The sequence below is a fragment of the Rana temporaria genome, chromosome 13, assembly GCF_905171775.1.
Source record: "Rana temporaria chromosome 13, aRanTem1.1, whole genome shotgun sequence".
In the NCBI taxonomy this organism is placed as follows: Eukaryota; Metazoa; Chordata; class Amphibia; order Anura; family Ranidae; genus Rana; species Rana temporaria.
In genome coordinates, this window is record NC_053501.1 from 102381910 (window position 1) to 102406007 (window position 24098).

The 24098-nt window shown below is 45.7% G+C and overlaps 1 protein-coding gene across 2 annotated transcripts in view; it reads left to right on the top strand.

The window, feature by feature from the left end:
• The window catches only part of OTUD7B (OTU deubiquitinase 7B), a 171104-nt gene extending 151209 nt beyond the window's left edge, over positions 1–19895 (top strand). For both annotated transcript variants that reach the window (XM_040333116.1, XM_040333115.1), the window contains exons 9-11: positions 1633–1750; positions 7598–7682; positions 18177–19895. In XM_040333116.1, coding sequence (XP_040189050.1) covers positions 1633–1750; positions 7598–7682; positions 18177–19475 — 1502 coding nt within the window. In that variant the 3' untranslated portion in view covers positions 19476–19895. The remainder of the gene's footprint in view (positions 1–1632; positions 1751–7597; positions 7683–18176) is intronic.
• Positions 19896–24098: the final 4203 nt, after the last annotated feature.

Below are 24098 nucleotides of genomic sequence, written 5' to 3' on the forward strand. Positions count from 1 at the left end.
AATATGTTCCCTAAAGTGTGTTCTAACTGTAGGGGGAGGGGACTCACAAGGGGAGGAGATCGATGTGTGTTCCTCTGTACTGGGAACACACATCTGTCTCCTCACCGCTGACAGGACATGGATCTGTGTGTTTACACACTCAGATCCATGGTCCAGCCGTGATTGCGGGTAATCGCGGGTGCCCGGCGGACATCGCGGCCGCCGGGCACGCGCATCGGGTCCCGAGGAATGCGGCGGGCACGCGCCCCCTAGCGGCCGGAAAAAAACAGGACGTCATATGACGTCCAGTCTGAAGGACGAAAGGTCCCCACCGACGTCCTTTTACTATGGCTCAGTGGGGACGTGATTAAAATTCAGAAAAGAGTACACCACACACAGGATGGGCTGTGGGTGTCTGTGGTAGTGCAGTGCCACGTCCTAAATACGTTGGAATAGCAATTGTTAGAGAAGGACAAAAATTGACTTTGTAGGCACCAATTGTAAAAATATGAATACGTTTATTGATACTATTCTCGTAGGGGTTATTGGACCAACATGACAGTAAATACATATAAAAACATTAAAACAGAAAAATGAACACAAACGACTGTATTGAACAGCAAAGGGTCAGAATTATCCAATAATGATCCAGAAGAGGCATCAACAAATCTCAGAAGAGATATGATGACTATCATACATAGTAGATCACAACCAAGCTCAACGTTCCAGGTCTGTCATTCTCTTCTGTATTGGTGGGTGACCCTTTCATCTCTTGCAATGAGGTCTGAGCACTGCCCAGTCAGGGAGAACTGTGAGCCCAGCTTGTGGGAGGACTTGGGTTGAATGAAGCCATCTGTCATACGGCCATGGAGGACATCTAGTGGCGGAGAAGTAGTACTGTGGAGAAATCAAAATATTTTCAAAAATAGAAGAAGCTAATCACTAGGAACAGACTATCTCTCTCTGCTCTCCTGTCAGAACGGGGATCTGCTTTGTTTACACTGGCAGATCCCTGTTCTGGCAGACATTGTGGCCACGCACACTGGCTCCGGCGCTGTGGGTGCCTGCTGTAGCTATTGCATGGAGTGCCGTACCGGTACGACGATACGCACAATAGAGCCACCCTGCCGCACATGGAAAATGCACCAATTACATTTTTATTCATCACTTACATCTAAATAGTGCAGGGTTTCTTTTTTCAGTTCATGAACGAATTACATCAGTTCTATTCATTACATTCATTCATCGGAACTACGAGTCCCATCGTGTATAGCATAAAATGTACTGTCAATGTGGGGACAATTGCGCCCTTCAGTCCTCCCAGGGAGCACACAATGAAGGGTGGCTCCATAGGACCCTGCTAGGGGAGGGATCTACCTGAAAAATAGGGGATCGGCATCTTCAGGAGGAAAAGAGTAAGCAGCGCACATTGGGAGTCCCAGTCTGCAGTATAAATGGTTTAAAATGTAGGTTTTAATGTAATATATAAAGTTTCTATCATGTTACATTTTTTGTACATGCTTCCCGTACCTGACTACAATAATTCTGTGTTTGACTGAAGCACCTCCTTTTTTTTTTTATTATTTATATAAAGGATTTGATTTGAACAAGAGCGGCTTTTTATTCTCTGCTTGTTTTGGTTTCTCTCTCTAGCGCCTTTCATCCCCCTGACCGACTCTGAGCACAAGCTACTTCCTGTGCACTTTGCAGTGGATCCCGGCAAGGACTGGGAATGGGGCAAATACGACTCCGATAATGTCCGACTGGCAAGGTACAGTTATGTCCACCCATGTGATCTCACCTAAATGACTTATGTGTGCGCCTTTTTTGTGAGCAGTAATATGCATTGCATTAAAGCCAAACTCCGGACAAATAAAGGTTTCCCTTGCAGTGCGGCTGTTTATGCATTGAAAGGGTTAATTTCTCACTTATGTCTAGGGGAACAATGAAAGAAGATGTACTTACCTGAGTCTCCACTCCTCGCTGTAGAAAGACTGGTCCCTAAAGTGTCTCCACCCCCCCCCCCCCCCCCAAGGTGGTTCTCCACCCTGTCCCCAAGTACCCCCAACAGGCCATGTTTTGGTTTGGGAATTTCTCTTAGGTAAAATAGCGGTCCAAAATACGAAGCCATTGACTCTGATTTAAAGCACCTGTGCAAGATAAAAGAAGACCTACAAACATGGCCTGCTGTGGGTACTTGGGGACAGGGTTGAGATCCACTGTTCTAGAGCAATGGTCTCCGGGTCTTTGCTTGCCTTTATCCAACCCCTGGGGCACCATTCTTCCTACTGACACCAATGATGGGACACCATTCTTCCTACTGACACCAATGATGGGACGCCATTCTTCCTACTGACACCAATGATGGGACGCCATTCTTCCTACTGACACCAATGATGGGGCACCATTCTTCCTACTGACACCAATGATGGGGCACCATTCTTCCTACTGACACCAATGATGGGACACCATTCTTCCTACTGACACCAATGATGGGGCACCATTCTTCCTACTGACACCAATGATGGGGTACCATTCTTCCTACTGACACCAATGATGGGACACCATTCTTCCTACTGACACCAATGATGGGGCACCATTCTTCCTACTGACACCAATGATGGGACACCATTCTTCCTACTGACACCAATGATGGGACGCCATTCTTCCTACTGACACCAATGATGGGGCACCATTCTTCCTACTGACACCAATGATGGGACGCCATTCTTCCTACTGACACCAATGATGGGACGCCATTCTTCCTACTGACACCAATGATGGGACGCCATTCTTCCTACTGACACCAATGATGGGACGCCATTCTTCCTACTGACACCAATGATGGGGCACCATTCTTCCTACTGACACCAATGATGGGGTACCATTCTTCCTACTGACACCAATGATGGGACACCATTCTTCCTACTGACACCAATGATGGGACACCATTCTTCCTACTGACACCAATGATGGGACACCATTCTTCCTACTGACACCAATGATGGGACGCCATTCTTCCTACTGACACCAATGATGGGACGCTATTCTTCCTACTGACACCAATGATGGGACGCCATTCTTCCTACTGACACCAATGATGGGGCACCATTCTTCCTACTGACACCAATGATGGGGTACCATTCTTCCTACTGACACCAATGATGGGACACCATTCTTCCTACTGACACCAATGATGGGACACCATTCTTCCTACTGACACCAATGATGGGACACCATTCTTCCTACTGACACCAATGATGGGGCACCATTCTTCCTACTGACACCAATGATGGGACACCATTCTTCCTACTGACACCAATGATGGGACGCCATTCTTCCTACTGACACCAATGATGGGGCACCATTCTTCCTACTGACACCAATGATGGGGCACCATTCTTCCTACTGACACCAATGATGGGACACCATTCTTCCTACTGACACCAATGATGGGGCACCATTCTTCCTACTGACACCAATGATGGGGTACCATTCTTCCTACTGACACCAATGATGGGACACCATTCTTCCTACTGACACCAATGATGGGGCACCATTCTTCCTACTGACACCAATGATGGGACACCATTCTTCCTACTGACACCAATGATGGGACGCCATTCTTCCTACTGACACCAATGATGGGGCACCATTCTTCCTACTGACACCAATGATGGGGCGCCATTCTTCCTACTGACACCAATGATGGGACGCCATTCTTCCTACTGACACCAATGATGGGGCACCATTCTTCCTACTGACACCAATGATGGGGCGCCATTCTTCCTACTGACACCAATGATGGGACGCCATTCTTCCTACTGACACCAATGATGGGACGCCATTCTTCCTACTGACACCAATGATGGGACGCCATTCTTCCTACTGACACCAATGATGGGACGCCATTCTTCCTACTGACACCAATGATGGGACACTATTCTTCCTACTGACACCAATGATGGGACGCCATTCTTCCTACTGACACCAATGATGGGGCACCATTCTTCCTACTGACACCAATGATGGGGCACTATTCTTCCTACTGACACCAATGATGGGACACTATTCTTCCTACTGACACCAATGATGGGACACCATTCTTCCTACTGACACCAATGATGGGGCACCATTCTTCCTACTGACACCAATGATGGGACGCCATTCTTCCTACTGACACCAATGATGGGACGCCATTCTTTCTTCTGACACCAATGATGGGGTACCATTCTTTCTTCTGACACCAATGATGGGGCACCATTCTTTCTTCTGACACCAATGATGGGACACCATTCTTCCTACTGACACCGATAATAAGGCACTATTCTTCCTACCGACGCCAATGATGGGACACCATTCTTTCTTCTGACACCAATGATGGGGTACCATTCTTTCTTCTGACACCAATGATGGGGTACCATTCTTTCTTCTGACACCAATGATGGGACACCATTCTTCCTACTGACACCAATGATGGGACACCATTCTTCCTACTGACACCAATGATGGGACACCATTCTTCCTACTGACACCAATGATGGGACACCATTCTTCCTACTGACACCAATGATGGGACACCATTCTTCCTACTGACACCAATGATGGGACACCATTCTTCCTACTGACACCAATGATGGGACACCATTCTTCCTACTGACACCAATGATGGGACACCATTCTTCCTACTGACACCAATGATGGGATGCCATTCTTCCTACTGACACCAATGATGGGACGCCATTCTTCCTACTGACACCTATGATGGGGTACTATTCATTCTTCTGACACCAATGATGAGGTACCACTCTTTCTTCTGATACCCATAATGAGGCACTATTCTTCCTACTGACACCAATGATGGGTTACTATTCAAAAAGCAGCTTTACGTTCTCTCTCACTTTCCCGGCAGTGGGTGCACTGCTCTTCTTTCTGATGCTCCAGGTAGGTGATGGACCCTTGGCCTTCTCACTTACAATGCAGGGCTGCTGGTCCTGCATTGTATGTGAATACAGAGTGTGATTGACAGATGGCGAGTTGAGAAGAGCCCTCAGGGGACTAGTCGCACGGAGAGGAGGAAGCCTGTAGGAGTGAGGGGAAAAGTATGAGAGAACTAGACAAAAATGAGAATTAACCCTTGCATTGCAGCGGGAGTCCCACTGCATGGGTAGTTCAGCTTTAAGTGGTCTCTTGTTATTTCAAGAGACCAGAATGGCCGTATGTCACATACTTATGTTGAGCTTTGCTACTGTAGTAATCCATGGCATTCACAGTATATCTCTTTTAGTTGTATGACTTTCCTGGTTGGTTGCTGAACTTTGTACATCATCATTACCCTTGTAAATATGGCAGCCTTGGCCGGCCATGTCATAGGACATGGTGTCCTCTTCTTGTGCTCTGTTATGTCATCTTGGGACTGCCCAGCCCACCCTATGAATATTTGATGAGGCATCTTCTGCCCGACCTTTCAGCTCCTGTTCCCAGGATGTAATGGGATCTCCGTTTTGTTGCTTCTCTTGGCCTTCAATAACAGCCGTCCTTTTACAGAGCATTTAACATGTTGGCACCAAATGCCAATAGACCGTAATCTGCATCCCTCAGGCATCTTATATTAAAAGCTTCTGGCACAGCTGGTTAAAGCCACCATTTGTGGCCATAGAGTAGGTTTAGGCAGTCTCGGAGCTTTAGCTGTTGTAGAACTAAAAGTCCCAAGAAGCATTGCAAGACTGAGAGCCACAGGCATGAATCCTAGAGGCAGAGGCATGATGGGATTTGTAGTTTTGCCCTAGCTGGAGTGTTGTGGTTGCCAACCCCTGGTATAGAGGAAGGGGTAATACCTTTTATCAGGTTTTTACTGCTGTCCCCATTTGAGAGATTTCTCCTCACTCCCTGCAGGTTGCAGGTGTCAAAACAGGGAGAACAAAAAAATCTCCCCATTTGTATTTAAAATGCAACAGGTTCTTGTTCCAACCAATTGGGCTTAACCCCCTCCTGACTGTAGCCTTTAGATCAGGGATATGCAATTAGCAGACTTCCAGCTGTTACAAAACTACAAGTCCCATCATGCCTCTGCCTCTGGGTGTCATGCTTGTGGCTGTCAGGGTCTTGCTATGCCTCATGGGACTTGTAGTTCTGCAACAGCTGGAGGTCCGCTAATTGCATATTCCTGCCATAGATGAATGTTCTCAGAGATCGGGCCTTTGCACCCCTGCACACTGTTGGTTCTGAAACTACACTGATGGTTACGAGTGGTGACTGGGAACTAGTCAACATAGTTCTTGATAATGTGATCACCCAGACAGCCAATCACAAGTATTGTTTATACAAAAACAGAAAAGCCGCGCCACATTTATTACAAAATTCCTAGAGGATTGGTGTATTAGAGTCAATATGCATGTATATTACACCATGAATCCCTCTTAATGGAGAAAAAGTCTGTACGAAGGCAAGGTGTAGTACTTCATCATAGGGTTCTCCTTGATAGGATCCTGTAGATAGTGTCCCAAACCCACACCACCAAGTGACATGTATGGCAAATAGGTGAACCCTCCACCGGAAATAGGAGGCCGCTTACCAGAGGGCAATCAAATCAGACATTTGGCTATAGCCCAGCCGCGGCCTTTAACTCCTCGGGGACCCAGGATGGAAGAGGTTAACAGCAGACACTCAATGAAAGACCGATTCGATCGTTTTTAGGACAAGAAAAAGAGGTACCAAAGCGTGACTTATTATATAAAATGAGAGATACACGCTGTTTTTAAACCTGTGTTTGAGAGTATAATTCAAACAAATGCCGGCCGGCATACAAGGAGCCCTCCTCCTCTGCGTGGTGACGTCACTGCGTGGCCTCCCAGACGCGTTTCGTCATCAAAAGACGTTCTCAATTGAGAACGTCTTTTGATTCATGGTGTAATATACATGCATATTGACTCTAATGCACCAATCCTCTAGGAATTTTGTCAAGAAATTTGTAATAAATGTGGCGCGGCTTTTCTGTTTTTGTATATTATCTGTGTATCGCACGCCAGCTGCTGCCTTAGTGGGTCTGTTTTGGGCATTATTAGCGCAGTTTTTTGTTTTCCACAAGACTTGTTTACAGGCAATCGTGGTAATGGCAAGACTTGTTTACAGGCAATCGTGGTAATGGCAAAACTTGATTATAGCCAAGCATGGTAATGGCAAGACTTGTTTACAGCCAATCGTGGTGGTCACATGAAGTTTGTTTACAAACCTATCTCTTGCAGCCGGCGGTCCCAAGAGACTTTGACGTGATCTGTTTACATTAACACGCCAAGCAGAACCCGAATCCAGCTTTGTTTTGGCTGTTTATGACAAGTTCACTAAGGCTCTGTTCCCACTAGTGTGACTTGTCATGTGACTTTGTACACATACAGTCGCATGTCGCAGCCTATTGATTTCAATGGCACTTGTTCCAATCTATGTGAGTTAAAATTGCAGCAATGTAGAAAAGGTTCCCACGCTACTTTGTTGCAACTTGGGTGCCAGAAAGTGTAAAGTCGCATGACTTTGGAGTTAGACTAGTGGGATGGCAGCCTAAATTGCAGCTTGGAAAATACAAATGTATTAACACGTTTTTCTCTTTTTCTTTTTCTTGCAGCGTCACATTATCTCTGGAAGCCAAGTTAAACTTTTTGCATAATTACATGACGGTCACCTGGCTTTCTCTGCCATGCGAGACGCAGGTATGCCTGGGGGGGGTCAGACACGATAAAGGGAGTAAGTGGGGTATATTCCAGAGACAGATTAAGATGCGGGGGCCCTAGACAAGGTGGCAGCGTTGGCTCTGCCCTGACGTTGCAACAGGCACAGAGGTGCCGCCTCACTTGCGTTGTCTGCACTGGTATTGATCCTTCAGACACCAGCACATCCTCCTCGGTGAGGTGACGGCCATGAGCACAGCTTTGACCATTTACATGATCTCCTTGGTTTACTGCAGGAGCATGAAGCTTGTAGCTCGGCCCCCTGGACAATCCCCCCGGCACTAGGCCTCTGCTTAGGTTGCCTTGCAGATCTGTCTCTGGGGTATATTACCACTGTTGCTGTTTTTTATGCTTGTATTGAAATATGCAGTGATAACAGGTACCTATACATAAATGCACGTGAAAAATGTTTGTCATTCGATGTACACTGAACAGCCACTTTATAAGGTCTACCTCGTCTTATATCGTAGAGCTGATCTCCAGGTTTTAAATATAGTGGAACCTCGGATTACGAGCATAATCTGTTCCAGGAGAATTCTCGTAATCCAAAGTACTCGCGTATCAAAGCGAGTTTCCCCATTGAAGTCAGTGGAAACGAAAATAATTTGTTCCGCATTGACTTCAATGGGATGCAATAACGCATGTGGCCAGAGGTGGGGGGTGCCGGAGAGCCTCGAAAACAGTCAGAAAGGCCCGGGGACAGCTCGGCTGACCTTGGAAACACCCTGCTCTGTGCAATTGAATTGCACAGAGCAGCCCCAAACCACCTCTTCTCGGGTCCCCCGCCAGCACCCCTGGCCCCTCCTCCCTTCCACGTTCCCCATAGCAAGTCGCTCACTATGGGGGCACTCATGCGGGATAGTCTCAGAGCCACTCTGCCTGCGTCCATAGACCTTCTCCTAGGTGTGGTTCACTCTGTCCTGGTAAAAACAGCCACCCGGTGAGCAATCCAGACTTTACAGCTGTCACCGGAACAGTAAGAGAGGGGAAATCTTCCATTGAGTACAGCTGTTCTGCTGACAATTTCCAAAAAGGGAATTTTTTATTTGTTTTGTCCCTGAAAGAGGAAGCGAGGGGATGTAAAATAACCCTCCAGCACTCGCCTTAAAGCCGGATAATTCCTTCAGATTTGCCAAATCCATATAATATGAGATCAAACTTTAAGAGTTTCAATTTGTCTACAATCAGGCAGCCTTTGCACCACATGGTTTTGGTAAATCTAAAGGAAATCAGACAACAAAAGTTGTACAGTGTGTATGGGGGTCTTCGTTTTATTCATCTGTTGAAAATGCATTGTTGGAGAATTCTATTGCTCAGTTGTCCTTGTGTATACAAATGTGCACACATGACACACATACTAATAACAATCCATTCAGATGTTAAAAACTGAAAATCCACAAAGCTGTAGAAGTCCTCGCAGGTATCATAACCAAGTAATAAGATTTACGGGCAAAGATACACAAAACAATCAGCTTGGTGGTGCATAAAGAACCCTTGAATGCACAAGTGTAGTTCTTCACTATCATAAAGTAATACTTTATTATGAAGACATTTAAAAATAAGTTAAATTAAAAACCCATATAGGGCCAGATTCTTGTACATCCGCATATCTTTGCGCGGGCGTAACGTATCCGATTGTTGTTACGCCTCCGCAACTTAGACGGGCAAGTGCTGTATTCTCAAAGCACTTGCTCCGTAAGTTGCGGCAGCGTAAATCGGCCGGCGTAAGCCCGCCTAATTCAAATGTGGGACAGGGGGGGGCGTGTTTTATGTTAATGTTCTGTGATTGGCGTTTTTCACGAACGGCGCATGCGCCGTCCGTGGAAATCTCCCAGTGTGCATTGCTCCTAATACGCCGCAAGGACGTATTGGTTTTGACGTGAACGTAAATTACGTCCAGCCCCATTCACGGACGAGTTACACAAACAACGTAAAATTTTCAAATTTCGTCGCGGGAACGACGGCCATACTTAACATTGGTACGCCGCACTTACGCCACCATATAGCAGGGGTAACTATACGCCGGGAAAAGCCTAACGTAAACGGCGTTGATGTACTGCGTCGGCCGGGTGTACGTTAGTGAATTCGCGTATCTAGCCGATTTACATATTTTGACGCGTAAATCGGCGTACACGCCCCAATCGGTCAGCGTAAATATGCAGTTACGATCCGACGGCGTAAGAGACTTACGCCAGTCGGATCTAAGGGAAATATATGTGTAACTGATTCTAAGAATCAGGCGCGGAGATACGACGGCGTATCTGGAGATACGCCATCGTATCTCTTTTGAGAATCTGGCCCATAGTTCCTAAAAAAAAAACTTCCATGTCATTCAAACTTTTTGCATTAAGGCTCGGTTTCCACTAGCGTGACTTATCATGCGACTTGGGACTGCAAAGTCGCATGACAAGTTGTTCCCCAATGAGTACCGTTCATATCTGTGCGACTTCAGAGTAGTCCCTGCACTACTTTGGTCCCACTTTGATGCGACTTGAGGTCCATAGACCTCCAAGAGAACACAGGCATTGTTTCCAGTCGCATCAAAATCTTTTATGTGATACAAATAAAGTTTTAGTGAAATTGCAAAAAGTTACACCCCCCCCCCAAAAAAATGTTTTGCTCACCCCATGTACGCATACACACAATTATAAACGTACCTGTCAGAGGGCACCCATGTACGAAAATGTTGCTTGCTATACAAGTTAGGCCCGGTTCGCACTTGTGCGATGCGGGAACACTGCAGGTTCCCGCATCGCACAGCAGTTCACACTGCCGTTCACACTGCCATATGGAAACTGCTGGGGAGTGTCATTATATTTTAACGACACCCCCATTTCAGCTTGCCTATCGCACTGCCAAAGACAGTTTGGACATGAATCAGATCGCATGTGTGTGAACACGCATGCGATCCGATTCTGATCCTTACAGAAAAAGGGTCCTGTGCGTGTTTGGACCGAATGTGTTGCGATATCAGCCATACTATCTGTATTGTTGGTATCGCACTGCACAGACATCGCATGTAATGTAAACAGCAGTGCGCTGCGAATTACATGCGATGTCTGGCATCGCACAAGTGTGAACCAGGCCTTACAAAGATTGGAGCTAACACCATTTTATTCTCCAGGGTCTCTGCTTTGAGAAAATATATAATGTTAGGTGGTTTTAACACCTCTTCAGGCCTAAAGGTCCCTTTCACTGTTCAGATTCACCTGTTAGTTTTTTCAGACGGACCTGAACGGACGCTCCATGTACCTCTATGGAGAGTCAGCTGTCAGCAGTGACATGTACACTGACACCCCATCAGCCCCGATCCAATCTTCCCCGTTAAAGTGTGACGGATGCAAACCATATTTTGCATTCGCCTATCAGATCGGATGAAAACAAACAGACTGTTAGTTTTCATCTGATTCCCCATCGAGGCGAGCGGAGATCTGACTGGTCCGCCTCAGAGACAGGCTAGTCATTCGCCGGCTCTGTGGGGATCAACTGAGGGATCCCAGCTGAGCAAGCGGATGTCCAAAAATAGATTCTCACGGGGGCCAAAGTAATTTTTTTAAACATATGCAAAAAAAATGACTGGGTTAGTGTAGTCCTAAAGCCTCGCATTATATGTGTGCAGCCCACCGGCAGTGCACACTCGCCCCCTGCAGGCAGGAGTGCAGGATCACGGGTATATATACGCGATCCTGCACAGAACTGTGAAACTGCTATAAGGCGGGTCAGCAAGTGGTTTTCATGTCACTTTGATGAAGCGGCGGATAATCCATTTATTACAAAGGCGCACATCCCTGCATTGCTATCCTTGAAAGAAGATGTCTGTTGAGATGTGTCAGAAGTGACGCTGTGAGTGACGTCACCACGCGGTGCATTACCTGGAAACACACAACATTGTTGGGTGCAGAGCTGCACAGACACACTGCTTTGGAAGTTTTACTGCTTGTTAACAATACCTGCTGGATGAAGTTATACAGCTTTGTGGATTTATAGTTTATACCCTTTGACTGAATGGATTGTTATCAGCACTTCTGTCGTGTGTGCAGATTTACATGCGTGATAAGGACAAATGAGTAATGCAACCATTTTTATTATATGAGGTTTCATTAGATGAATAAAACTAGAGGAAGATAATTTTTTGTACTGGTTTTGCACTGAGCAGGCCCGATCCTCCTCTTTTCGGTTCCCCCACCGGCACTTCTGGCTCCAGCCCCCCCCCCCCCCCCCGATCAGTGCCCCCAATAGAAAGCCACTTTCTATGGGGGGTATTCATGTGGGCTCGCTCCTGTGCCTCGCTGTCTGTGTCTATGGACACACACAGTGGGGCTTAGCCCTGCCCCTCACTCCCTTGTCTTAGGATTTGATTGACAGGAGCGAGAGTCAATGGCTCCTTCTGTTAATCATTTTGCCCAGTAAGGAGGGAGAGAGCTGCTGCTCTTATCACAGCGCTGGATTGAGATCGGGCTCAGGTAAGTATACAGGTATGCATTAAGGCAGGGGTAGGCAAGCTTTTTTGAAACTGTAAGACCCTGACAATCGCAGGCATGACTCCTAGAGGCAGAGGCATGATGGGATTTGTAGTTGCATCACAGCTGGAGGGCCGAGGTTGCCTACCCCTGCATTAAGCACAGTTGTGTAGTGGGTAGCACTTTCACCTAGCAGTAAAAGGGTCACTGGTTCGAATCCCGACCATGTCACCATCTGCCTGGAGTGTGCATGTTCTCCTTGCGTCCTCCCACACAACAAAGACAAGCTGGCAGGTTAATTAGATCCTGTCTAGATTGGCCCTAGTATGAATGTGAATTAGGGACCTTAGATTGTAAGCTCCTTAAGGGAGGGACTGATGTGAATGTACACTGTATATGCAAAGCGCTGCATAAATTGTCGGCGCTATACAAGTACCTGAAATAAATAAAGGTAAAAAACTTGAAGGGTTAAGAGCCACTTTAATGTCCCTGGCAGCACAGCTTAGTAGCAAGCCTCCAAGTGTGCCCCCAAAGCAAGCAGCTTGTTATTATAGAGGCACACCAAGAAGAGGAGGAACCAGGAATTCTGAGGAGGGGGGCCCAAAAAGAGGAGGTTTGAGGCCGCTCTGTGCAATTTCATAGCAGGGTGTTGAAAAACAAATAAAAGACAATGGGGTAGATTCATGTAGGAGATACGACGGCGTATCTCTGAGTGTGCGTCGTCGTATCTATGCGCCTGATTCATCGAATCAGTTACGCATAGATTTGACTAAGATCCGACAGGCGTAAGTCTCTTACGCCGTCGTATCTTAGTTGCAATTTTAGGCTGGCCGCTAGGTGGCGCTTCCGTATATTTACGTGTCGAATATGCAAATTAGGTAGATACGCCGATTCAAAAACGTAAGTTTTTACGTTAGGCTTTTTCTGGCGTATAGATACCCCTGCTATATGAGGCATATCCTATGCTATGTTAAGTATGGACGTCGTTCCCGCGTCGAGTTTAGAAAATTTTACGTTGTTTGCGTAAGTCGTTCGCGAATAGGGCTGGACGTAATTTCCGTTCACGTCGAAAGCAATGACGATTTGCGGCGGAATTTCGAGCATGCGCACTGGGATTTTTTCACGAGCGGCGCATACGTGGGGTCACAGTAAATTTAAATAACACGCCCACACCATCCACATTTGAATTACTCGGGCTTACGCCGGACCACATACGTTACGCTGCCGTAACATAGGGCGCAAGTTCTTTCTGAATACGGAACTTGCGCCCTAAATTACGGCGGCGTAACGTATCTGAGATACGTTACGCCGCGCAGATAGATACTCCATTGTATCTGAATCCGGCCCAATCACTTTAAATCAATAAGTGTGTATGTTCCATCTAATACACTGATTTATTAATATCAATATAAAAGTGGTATGTAATGAAAAAAAGCTACAAAATGACTTATTTTAGGAATGATATCTAAAAGAAATAATGTAGTTATTTGTCGAATTGAAAAGACGCCATTGTTTGTAGCGGCCTGTAGGTGTCAGCAGAGTGTCGGCTATCCTTTTCCTGAAACCCTTTCACATGTATTTCAATTTCTACAGGAAGAAGTTCATTTGTTGCAATGGCCGAAACCTAAATGAAAGTACTGAGCTGTATTTCCTTTATTTCGGCTCTGCTCATACCAGTGTGATTTCAAATGCGACTCGCGTTTCATGCCACTGGAAATTGCATTGGTTTTAATGGTGCCTGTTCACATCAATGAGCCATGGAAAAGGTTCCTGCGCTACTTTGGTGCAAACCAAATCCACGTTGCCTTACATGATCGCACAGAAAATCCGATCGCAGCCGTGTGAATCTAGCCTTATAGCCAGATTCGCAAAGAGTTACGCCGGCGTATCAGTAGATACGCTGTCGTAACTCGGAATCTGCGCCGTCGTAAGTTTAAGTGTATTCTCAAACTGAGATACACTTAAACCTATCTAAGATACGACGGCCTGCGCCGTCGTATCTTAGGGTGCAATATTTCCGTTGGCCGCTAGGTGGCGCTTCCATTGAGTTCGGCGTAGAATATGCAAATGACTAGATACGCCGATTCACAAACGTACGCTTGCCCGTCGCCGGTAAAGATGCATCGTTTACGCAAGGCGATTCCTGGCGTAAAGTTAGTCGAACAAATAGTTGGCATAGTCAATGTTAAGTATGGCCGTCGTTCCCGCGTCAAAATGTGAAAAATTTACGTTGTTTGCGTAAGTCGTCCGTGAATGGGGCTGGGCGTCATTTACGTTCACGTCTAAACCAATACGTCCTTGCGGCGTACTTTGGAGCAATGCACACTGGGATATGTACACGGACGGCGAATGCGCCGTTCGTAAAAAAAAGGTCAATCACGTCGGGTCACGAGTAATTTACATAAAACACGCCATCCTCATTTGAATTAGGCGCGCTTACGCCGGCCTATTGACGCTACGCCGCCGTAACTTAGGAGGCAAGTGCTTTGTGAATACAGCACTTGCCTCACTTACGGCGGTGTAGCGTATTTGCGATACGCTACGCCGCCTCAAAAGTAAGCCGCCCTACCTGAATCTGGCTATTAAAGTGTAATTCCAATCAAATTATAATGAAATCTAAAATTTCCCCCACCCCCATTCTAAAGCCTCGTACAATCGCATTTTCCGCAGACGAAGCCTCAGACTTTTGTCCGTAGGGTATTGGCCAAAAACTTGTCTTGCATACAAATGGCACACATGGTTGTGTACTATGTGTTTTTTCAGCTCTTTAGCGCCACCCTTTGGGCACCTTCTGCTAATGTTGTGTTTGAGCATTGCTGCCGAGCATGCGTGTTTGTACTTTTGTCCTATGGACTTGTGTACACACGCTTGGAAAATCCGTCAACCGAACGTTGTTGGCGGAAAATTTTAAAGCAAGCCATCCGACATTTCCCCCTACGGAAACTCTGACAGCCATTGTCCGATGGAGCGTACAAACGGTCGGTGTTTTTTCCAACAGCCCGTTTGAAAATCCGATCGTGTGTACGAGGCTTTAGACTATTCCAGGGCTCGACAAATCCCGGTCGCCATGGCGACTAGAAATAGCCTCCTGGCGACTTGGCTTGGAAGGTGGGCAACAAAAAAAATATTATTTTTTATTTGTTTGTGAAGTCCCCAGCTCTTTCTTGTGTGAGCTGGCGCCATCTGGTGGTGGCCGTTGGTATTACAAGTTAAGTATTACAAGTTAAACGGCAATTCTAATGTAATTTTTCACTATTTTCACTGACATCTTCTTCCCTCTAATTAGAACCCCCAAACATATATATTTTTTTATCCCAACACCCTAGAGAAAAAAATGGCGATCGTTGCAATACTTTCTGTCACGCCATATTTGCGCAGCGGTCTTACAAGCGCACTTTTTTGGGAAAAAATTACACTTTTTTAAATTAAAAAAATAAGACAACAGTAAAATTATCCCCATTTTTTTTAATATTATGAAAGATAATGTTACGCCGAGTAAATTGATACCCAACATGTCACGCTTCAAAATTGCGTCCGCTCGTGGAATGCAGACAAACTTTTACCCTTTAAAATCTTCATAGGCGACGTTTAAAAAAAAATCTACAGGTTGCATGTTTTAAGTTACAGAGGAGGTCTAGGGCTAGAATTATTGCTCTCGCTCTACCAATCGCGGCGATACCTCACATGTGTGGTTTGAACACGTTTACATATGCGGGCACTGCTCACGTATGTGTTCGCTTCTGCGCGCGAGCTCATCGGGACGGGGTGCGTGTTCTGGCTCCTAACTTTTTTAGCTGGCTCCTAGATTCCAAGCAAATTTGTCAAACCCTGGACTATTCTATCTAACTGTAAAAGAAAAGATGTGTATACTTGCCTATCCTGGAGCCACTACGGTCCAGTCACATGGCCGGCTTCAGTGTAGAGGAGGGACAGGCTGCCCCCATAGTCTATGGGTAATGTCATCACTAAAGCCGGTGCTGGGACCGGAACGACTTCAGAATAGTTAAGTTATAGACCTCTTTTCTTTTACAGGGTTGATGGAATAGTCTTAAGCCGCGTACCCACGACCGGTTTTCATGACGAGAAAAATTCCATTTTTTAAATTGGTTGTTAAAAACGATCGTGTGTGGATTTCAGAGCATTTTTCTCGACGAGTAAAATGGGCATTAAAAATTTAGAACCTGCTCTAATTTTTCTCGTCGTGAAAAATGGTCGTGTGTATGCTTTGACGGGGAAAAATGCGCATGCTCAGAAGCAAGTTATGAGATGGGAAATGGGCATAATCGGCCCAAAGGGTGGCGCCATTCGAATGGAACTTCCCCTTTATAGTGCCGTTGTACGTCACCGCGCTTTGCTTGAGCATTTTTTATCACGAGTGTGTGTAATGCAAGGCAGGCTTGAGAGGAATCGCGTCGAGAAAAATTTCGTTTTTTTTCATGACATGAAAAACGGTCGTGTGTACGCGGCATAAGAATGTGGCTGGGTGTAGAATTAGCCTTAGAATTTGATGGGAATTACACTTTATGGCTTCTGGGGTAAGGCTATTTAGGACAAAGATCAAGTATGGTTCTCTTTAGCAAAGTAAAAAAAAAAACTCAGCTTTTTTTTGAGGTCCAATGGGATCGCCTCAATCTGCAGGCTTCTCGTGTCCTTGTTATGATGGGATGAAAAAAGGTTGGGATACATTGTAGTACAAGCTACCTTCTCTTTAATGTACCTTCCATGTTCTCCAGATCTGATACACATGGTTCTGAAAGTATGTCTGACATTAAAACAGACCACAGGGGCATTCAAGGCCATAAATTTAAAACTGGGTATCACAATTATTAATGACTTTCTGAAATCTATTGTGTACAGTAATATATAGGTGTGGCAAGATATATATATATATATAACCTAATTAGTGATATGTGAAACTGCATAGAATTGAATGTGCTTGAAGTAAAGTACTGACTTCAGGGGTCAGTCAGGTCCTTTAAAGCGGGAGTTCACCCAAAAATCAACTTTCTGCAGTTAGATCCAGCATACTGCTGACATCTGCAGTATGCTGGTCTTTTTTATTTTATTTTGGTACTTATCGTTATAGCAGTATTTCTTCTATGGCTCCGAGTGGGGAATCCTTCGGGGAATGGGCGTTTCCGAAGGCAAGCAAGTTGATTGACGGCCTTCGATAGCGCGTCACGTCTTCCGAAAACAGCCGAGGTGACACTTGGCTGTTTACGGCGCCTGCCGTGTAGAGCTGACTGCGCAGGCGCCGTAAATTGCCGAGCGTCACTCGTGTATCTTCGGAAGCCGTGACGCGCTGTCAATCAACTTGCTTGTCTTGAAGGGAACGCCTATACCAGGAAGTAATCCCCGCTCGGAGGCATAGAAGAATTACTGCTAAAACGATAAGTACCAAAAAAAAAAAGACCAGCATACTGCAGATGTCAGCAGTATGCTGGATCTAACTGCAGAAAGTTGATTTTTGGGTGAACTCCCGCTTTAAGCCGGCCATACATGGATTGAAATTCAGTTGGTTCAGCAGGGACTGGCTAAGATTTGATCCATATATGGGATGGCTGATTGTACACCCATCAATCGACTTGGGTACAACCAGTCTGTTGGATTTTTCTACATTTGATTACTGACAGTGGGTATAGCCGCTAGCAGTAATTGTACTCTGCTGGCTTGACCCCCCCTGCTGGCAGAACATAGTAGTGCTTCAGGAGGCATTCCCACATGAACACTCTATGGCAGTGGTCATCAACCCTGTCCTCAGGGCCCACTAACAGGCCAGGTTTGCAAGATAACTGAAATGCATCACAGCTGATATTTGCTGCTCAGTGATTGCAGTATTCTAGTCTGCATCTTCCCAAGGTAATACATAAAACCTGGCCTGTTAGTGGGCCCCGAGGACAGGGTTGATGATCACTGCTCTATGAGCTGCTTTGGTTATTGGCAAACTAACTTTGGACTTTTTTGTTTTTAAATATACAAAAAGCTGATTCTTTTTTCTTCTCTCTCTGTAAAACAGGCTCCTCTCGCCCAGCCAGAGTCGCCAACGGCATCTGCTGGGGACGATGCAAGGTCAGCCGCAGAATCTGGAGAGTCGGACAAAGAGTCTGTGTGCAGCAGCTCGGCAAGCAATGGAGGCAGCAAGAGCGGGAAGGAGAAGGAAAAAGACAAGTCCAAAAAGGAGAAAGATAAAGAGAAGGAGAAGAAGAGAGCCGATTCGGTGGCCAACAAGTTGGGTAGCTTTGGCAAGAGCTTGGGGAGTAAGCTGAAGAAGAACATGGGAGGACTGATGCATAGCAAGGGCGGCAAGTCCGGCATGACCAACGGACAGGGTGACACGCTTGAAAAGAAAAAGAAGGGCTCCCTCAAGGGTCGGAAAGGGAGCAAGGATGATTCCTCCCAAGGAGACTTGTCTACGTCGTCTGAGAAATCTTCTGTCAAATCCACAAGTGACAAAAGCCACTGCGATCCTTACAAGTACAGTAATGATGTCAAGCTGAGTCTCAGCATCTTACGGGCGGCCATGCAAGGCGAACGCAAGTTTATTTTCGCCTGCCTGTTAAAAACTAGCGATCGACAGCCGTACCAAAAGCAGATGATCCAGCGGTATCTGGCCGATGCCCAGGAGAGGTTTGTAGCGGAGCAGAAGCAGAGAGAGGCAGAGAAAAAGACTCTGATGAACTGCGGCACAGCCAAGCGGTTGGAGCAGGACATGTTGCAAACTAAAGGAGACGATATGCTTCCGTTGCCCACCTATGCCCAGGCGACTGGTAACTATGGAATGGCGGGCATGGACTATGGTGTGGGTGTGAAAGGAGCACTACCTTCCAGCTACTCCGGGGGGTTTACCATCCCGAGACCTTCCATAGTGAACGCAGATGGTGCTCATAGCTACCAGGACAGTAGGAGGCAAGTCGCGGGTGGGCCTTGTAACGGCATGCCCTCTTACGTCACTCTCCCCCGCCAACCTGTACAGGGTCGGCTTAACGCCTACCAGCCTAGTCCGCTACAATCGGGCGGCATTTCTCCCTCAGAGACTGAGCTTCCTCCGGTGTACCCCGAAGTCACTGACCAGACGGTCTGCATCACGCACAGCAACGGCTACAGAGAATACGCAGACCCCACCCCCCTGTCCAGATCCGCGAACTCTGACAGCAGCAAAACCCGGACACATTATAATGTCCAGCAGACCAAGTGTAAGCAAGTCCACTGCACTTTTTACGGACGTCCCGAAACGGGGAACTACTGCTCGTGCTGTTACAAGGAGGAAATGAGGCGGAAAGAGCGGGAGAAAGAGGCTTTAATTCACAGGTTCTGACGAGCTGACATATGTAGTGTGTTTGACTTGTATTCCACAAAGTGTTCCAGCAGGGGGCAGCAAAGGGGAGGATGCAATAGTGTTGATGGGACTTCTCCTTCATGTGTTGCCTGGGTGCTTAGATCTCCGTCTAGAGTACGTTCAAACCAGCCGATGAAAACTTTGGAGGGCGTTTCCGGGACGAGCACCGATTTTTTTTTTTTTTTGGTTCCCAGGAGCGAAATAGAAGAAAAAAATAAAAATCAGGACTTAAAAAAAAAATGCAATTTGATATTTTTATGTGACAACCTAATTTTTGATTGTCTCTTTTAGCACTTTAGGTAAAAGTATAAGTATACTGACATTTGTTTTTTTTGTTTGTTTTATTTAAAACCACAGCCGTCATGCTTAATCTGGTTTTAAAAGTTTATCTCCCCCCCCCCCCCCCCAAAAAAAGGGGCGTAATTCCGAATTTGGCTACTTTCTACATACACAATAAATCCAGTGAGCAGTCTGACCTATCCTAAAGCTGGAATGTGACCCACTCCCCATGTTGTAGCTTGCCCTATAGGAGGATTTGGTCATGGTGAGGCTTGTTTTGGGTGGTTGTCCCTTCAGTGGGTCTTCAGGAAAGGAAGTCGTCTCACCCCAGAAGTAGAGACTGTTCAGTGGTTCATAGTACTCAGCGCACTTCTTTCAATTAGAAATCTGGGGGAATCTGTTAAAGTATAACTATAGGCAAAACTTTTATAAATAAATATGAGTATAATAAAATATATATATATATATATATCTCCAACACATTTTTATATATATTATATTAATATATATAATTTTTTTGGATAGAGTGGAGAGGGATTAGAACCTCTTTCAGGATTTTTATTGCCATCTGTGTCCCCGTTAGGGAGATTCACCCCTCTCTCTGTTTGTCCTGCTTATTATCAGCGAAAATGAAAGTAAAGGAAAAATCGCAATAACGAGGAAATCTTCCACTGGGGACACTAGTTCTGGTGACCCCAAGGGATCCCCTTAATTTGCAGGGATTTCCTCTCACTTCCTGTTTTGGCTATGGCACAGGAAGTGAAGGAAAATCTCCCCAATAGGGGACAGATGGCAAAAAAAAAAAATTCAGGATGCACTTAGTCGAAAGCCGAAATTTATGCTTTTTTTTTTATAAATAATTCAATTATATTCAACTTTTTAATTCATATCACGAATTTAAATGAATATAAATTTATTGTCAGACAATATCTGCACCTTTTTGAAACGATGTTAAAAATCCTGCTTGCTGCATATTTGGTCAGCATCTTCCCATTGAAAACGCAGCAAGAATGCATCAAAAATGCACCCATTGAGTGTGTTTGCGGTTTTTTTTTGAGTCCCATGACCTACACACCATAGAAAAAGGAAACCGCCGATCCAGATGCGTACACTTCAGTGGTGGATGTATGGCTCAAAACCCGATGGGTGCAGGCAATGCACAGAGCATAAATGGAAGAAGAGGAATTATGAACAGCCGCACTCCAATAACATGTAAAAATAAAATGAAAAGTTGTGCCTTTTATTCTAGTAAAAAAAAACACTACAAAAGCAAAAAAACAGCAAACAGTGGGGTAATAGAGCTGACGCGTTTCACATTGATGAACAATGCTTAGTCATAGCTGACTAAGCATTGTTCATCAATGTGAAACGCGTCAGCTCTATTACCCCACTGTTTTTTTGCTTTTGTAGTGTTTTTTTTTTTTTACTAGAATAAAAGGCACAACTTTTCATTTTATTTTTACATCTTATTGGAGTGCGGCTGTCCATAATTCCTCTACCTACACACCATAAGCGGACAAAATAGCTGCTGAAAAGTTAGTGATTTTGCGTCACTTTTACCGCCGTTATCGGCACCATACTGAAAACCCTATTTTTGGCCAATAATTGTCGGCGGCTGAATTTTCAGTGCATCACTTGTTTATAACCCTCCGTTACTCTATCCAAAATGAAGAAAAAAAATTGCCTATAGTTCTACTATATAGTCTGTATCCTTTATCTGAAGTCTTGCTGAGATGGACTGGTTGTACTGGGAAGTGCTGCCGTATTTATACTCCTAAAGCGGAGTTGCTATGTATGGCCGTTTGCTTTCCGATGAGAATTCAGACTTCACACAGCCTTTATTTTTCATTGAAAGTAAGAGGCATCTGTTTAAAAAGCAAAATAAATCTGTAGAGCCTCAGATAGATGGCTGCAATTCTGAGTCCTTTTCTGCTTACATGTTTAAGAGCAGCGAAGCCAACGAAACGTATGACCTTTGCTGACTCTAGTGCTAAGAAGAGAGGATGGAGGATATTTGCTACACTACAGGTTCCCTTTGAGCTGAGAAATGTAAACCACTGAATAGCTGCATTTGTGACAGGTGTACGGACTTTCATTCTTTTCTGGAGAAGCTCTTTAACATCCTATCCCACTTTTATACATTGCCATGGGTTAGGGTGCATGCAGGTTCTGGGGCTGAATGGCACTGCTGTTTAATAAGCTGAGCAGAAGACTAACCTTCAACAAAGGAAACCCCTTTCTTCCTCCAGTTTCTTCTTGTAGATCGGGGGTCTCCAAACTTTCTAAAGAAAGGGCCAGTTTACTGTCTTCAGACTTTAGGGGGGGGCCAGCCTTGACACCCAATCTTTGGTTATAGTTGGAGGAATAGTGACCCATTGTTGGCGCCATTGGGGAGGGAATAGTGATCTATTGTTGGTGGAATAGTGACCCATTGTTGGTGTCAGTTGGAGGAATAGTGCTCCATTGTTGGCGCCATTGGGGGAGAATAGTGACCCATTGTTGGTGTCAGTTGGAGGAATAGTGACCCATTGTTGGCGCCATTGGGGGGAATAGTGACCCATTGTTGGTGTCAGTTGGAGGAATAGTGACCCATTGTTAGCGCCATTGGGGGGAATAGTGACCCATTGTTGGTGTCAGTTGGAGGAATAGTGACCCATTGTTAGCGCCATTGGGGGGAAGGAATAGTGACCCATTGTTGGTGTCAGTTGGAGGAATAGTGACCCATTGTTAGCGCCATTGGGGGGAATAGTGTCCCATTGTTTGTGTCAGTTGGAGGAATAGTGACCCATTGTTGGTGTCAGTTGGAGGAATAATGATCCATTGTTGGGGTCAGTGGGAGGAATAGTGTCCCATTGTTTGTGTCAGTTGGAGGAATAGTGACCCATTGTTGGGGTCAGTGGGAGGAATAGTGACCCATTGGAATAGTGTCCCATTGTTTGTGTCAGTTGGAGGAATAGTGACCCATTGTTGGGGTCAGTGGGAGGAATAGTGACCCATTGTTGGCGCCATTGGGGGGGGAAATGGTGACCCATTGTTGGCACCATTGGGGGGAATAGTGACCCATTGTTGGTGTCAGTTGGAGGAATAGTGACCCATTGGAATAGTGTCCCATTGTTTGTGTCAGTTGGAGGAATAGTGACCCATTGTTGGGGTCAGTGGGAGGAATTCTGTCTCAAGGGCTGAATAAAGGCAAGCAAAGCAAAGGACCGCAGTTTGAAGACCACTGTTGTAGATCATCAGAATTAGGAAAGTTGTAGATGATGTAACTTTCTCCTGCAACCATGGCTCTGCCCATAGATTGATGGAATTTCAGTTGCCCCCTGCTGAACCAGCCAAGATTGGATCCATCTATGGCCGGCTTTAGCAAAGCTAATATGACTGGGACTGGTCTACAGAGAACTGGTGGAGAATATTTTCCCCTCGTTTGTCTCCTAGTTTTGCTTCTCTCAGCAGATTTTTTTTTTCCTCTCTTTCCATCAGCTTCTAATGAGAATAGCAGTAGCACTCCCACAAATGAGTTATGAAATGTTCTTGATTTAAAAAAACAAAAACTAGCCGCTTTCTAGACACTAATGGGCTGACACTCTGCTGCGGATTTAGCATTAGGGGCGGTGGGCTTTTTTTTTTAAGAACAACCTTTTAACCTGCTCCATCCTCTCTCCTTTCATAGCCATCTTCTTCAATCCCCCCCCCCCCCCCGAAACACATGGCTGGCCATTGATGGATAGAATAGCCGCCCGTTCAGCAGGGACTGGCTGATGTCATCGATCCATCTATGGTGGCTGATCAATAAACCTGCCTGTCAGGGTTTTCTCCCCCCCATGTGATCACTGCTGGCGGCAGGGAAGGCCAGCAAAACATAAAAGTTCTGCAGGAGGGATTCCCCCCACAAACATTGACTCTGTTGATGGGGGGGGGGGGGGGGGAATAGAGCAACGTGGAAGGAAAGAAAATTGCATGATCTAGATCAGTGGTTCTCAACCCTGTCCTCAGGTTCCCCCAACAGGCCATGTTTGCAGGTTTTCCCTTATCTTGCACAGGTGCTTTAAATCAGAGTCAATGGCTTGGTATTTTGGACAGATATTTTATCTAAGAGAAATTCCCAAAGCATGGCCTGTTGGGGGTACTTGAGGACGGGGGTTGAGAACCAATGCTCTATAGGACGCTTAAGTTCCTAGCAGGGAGAAGGTGGTTTTGGTAGAAGGAATGAGGGGAGGTTGGAATGCCGAAGAGAATGGTCAATGTGAACCCTCAGCCAAGAGCCTAGCCAACGTTTCTAGGTAAAGTGGGAGCCGGGAAAGGCAAATAAAGTATTATAAGAAC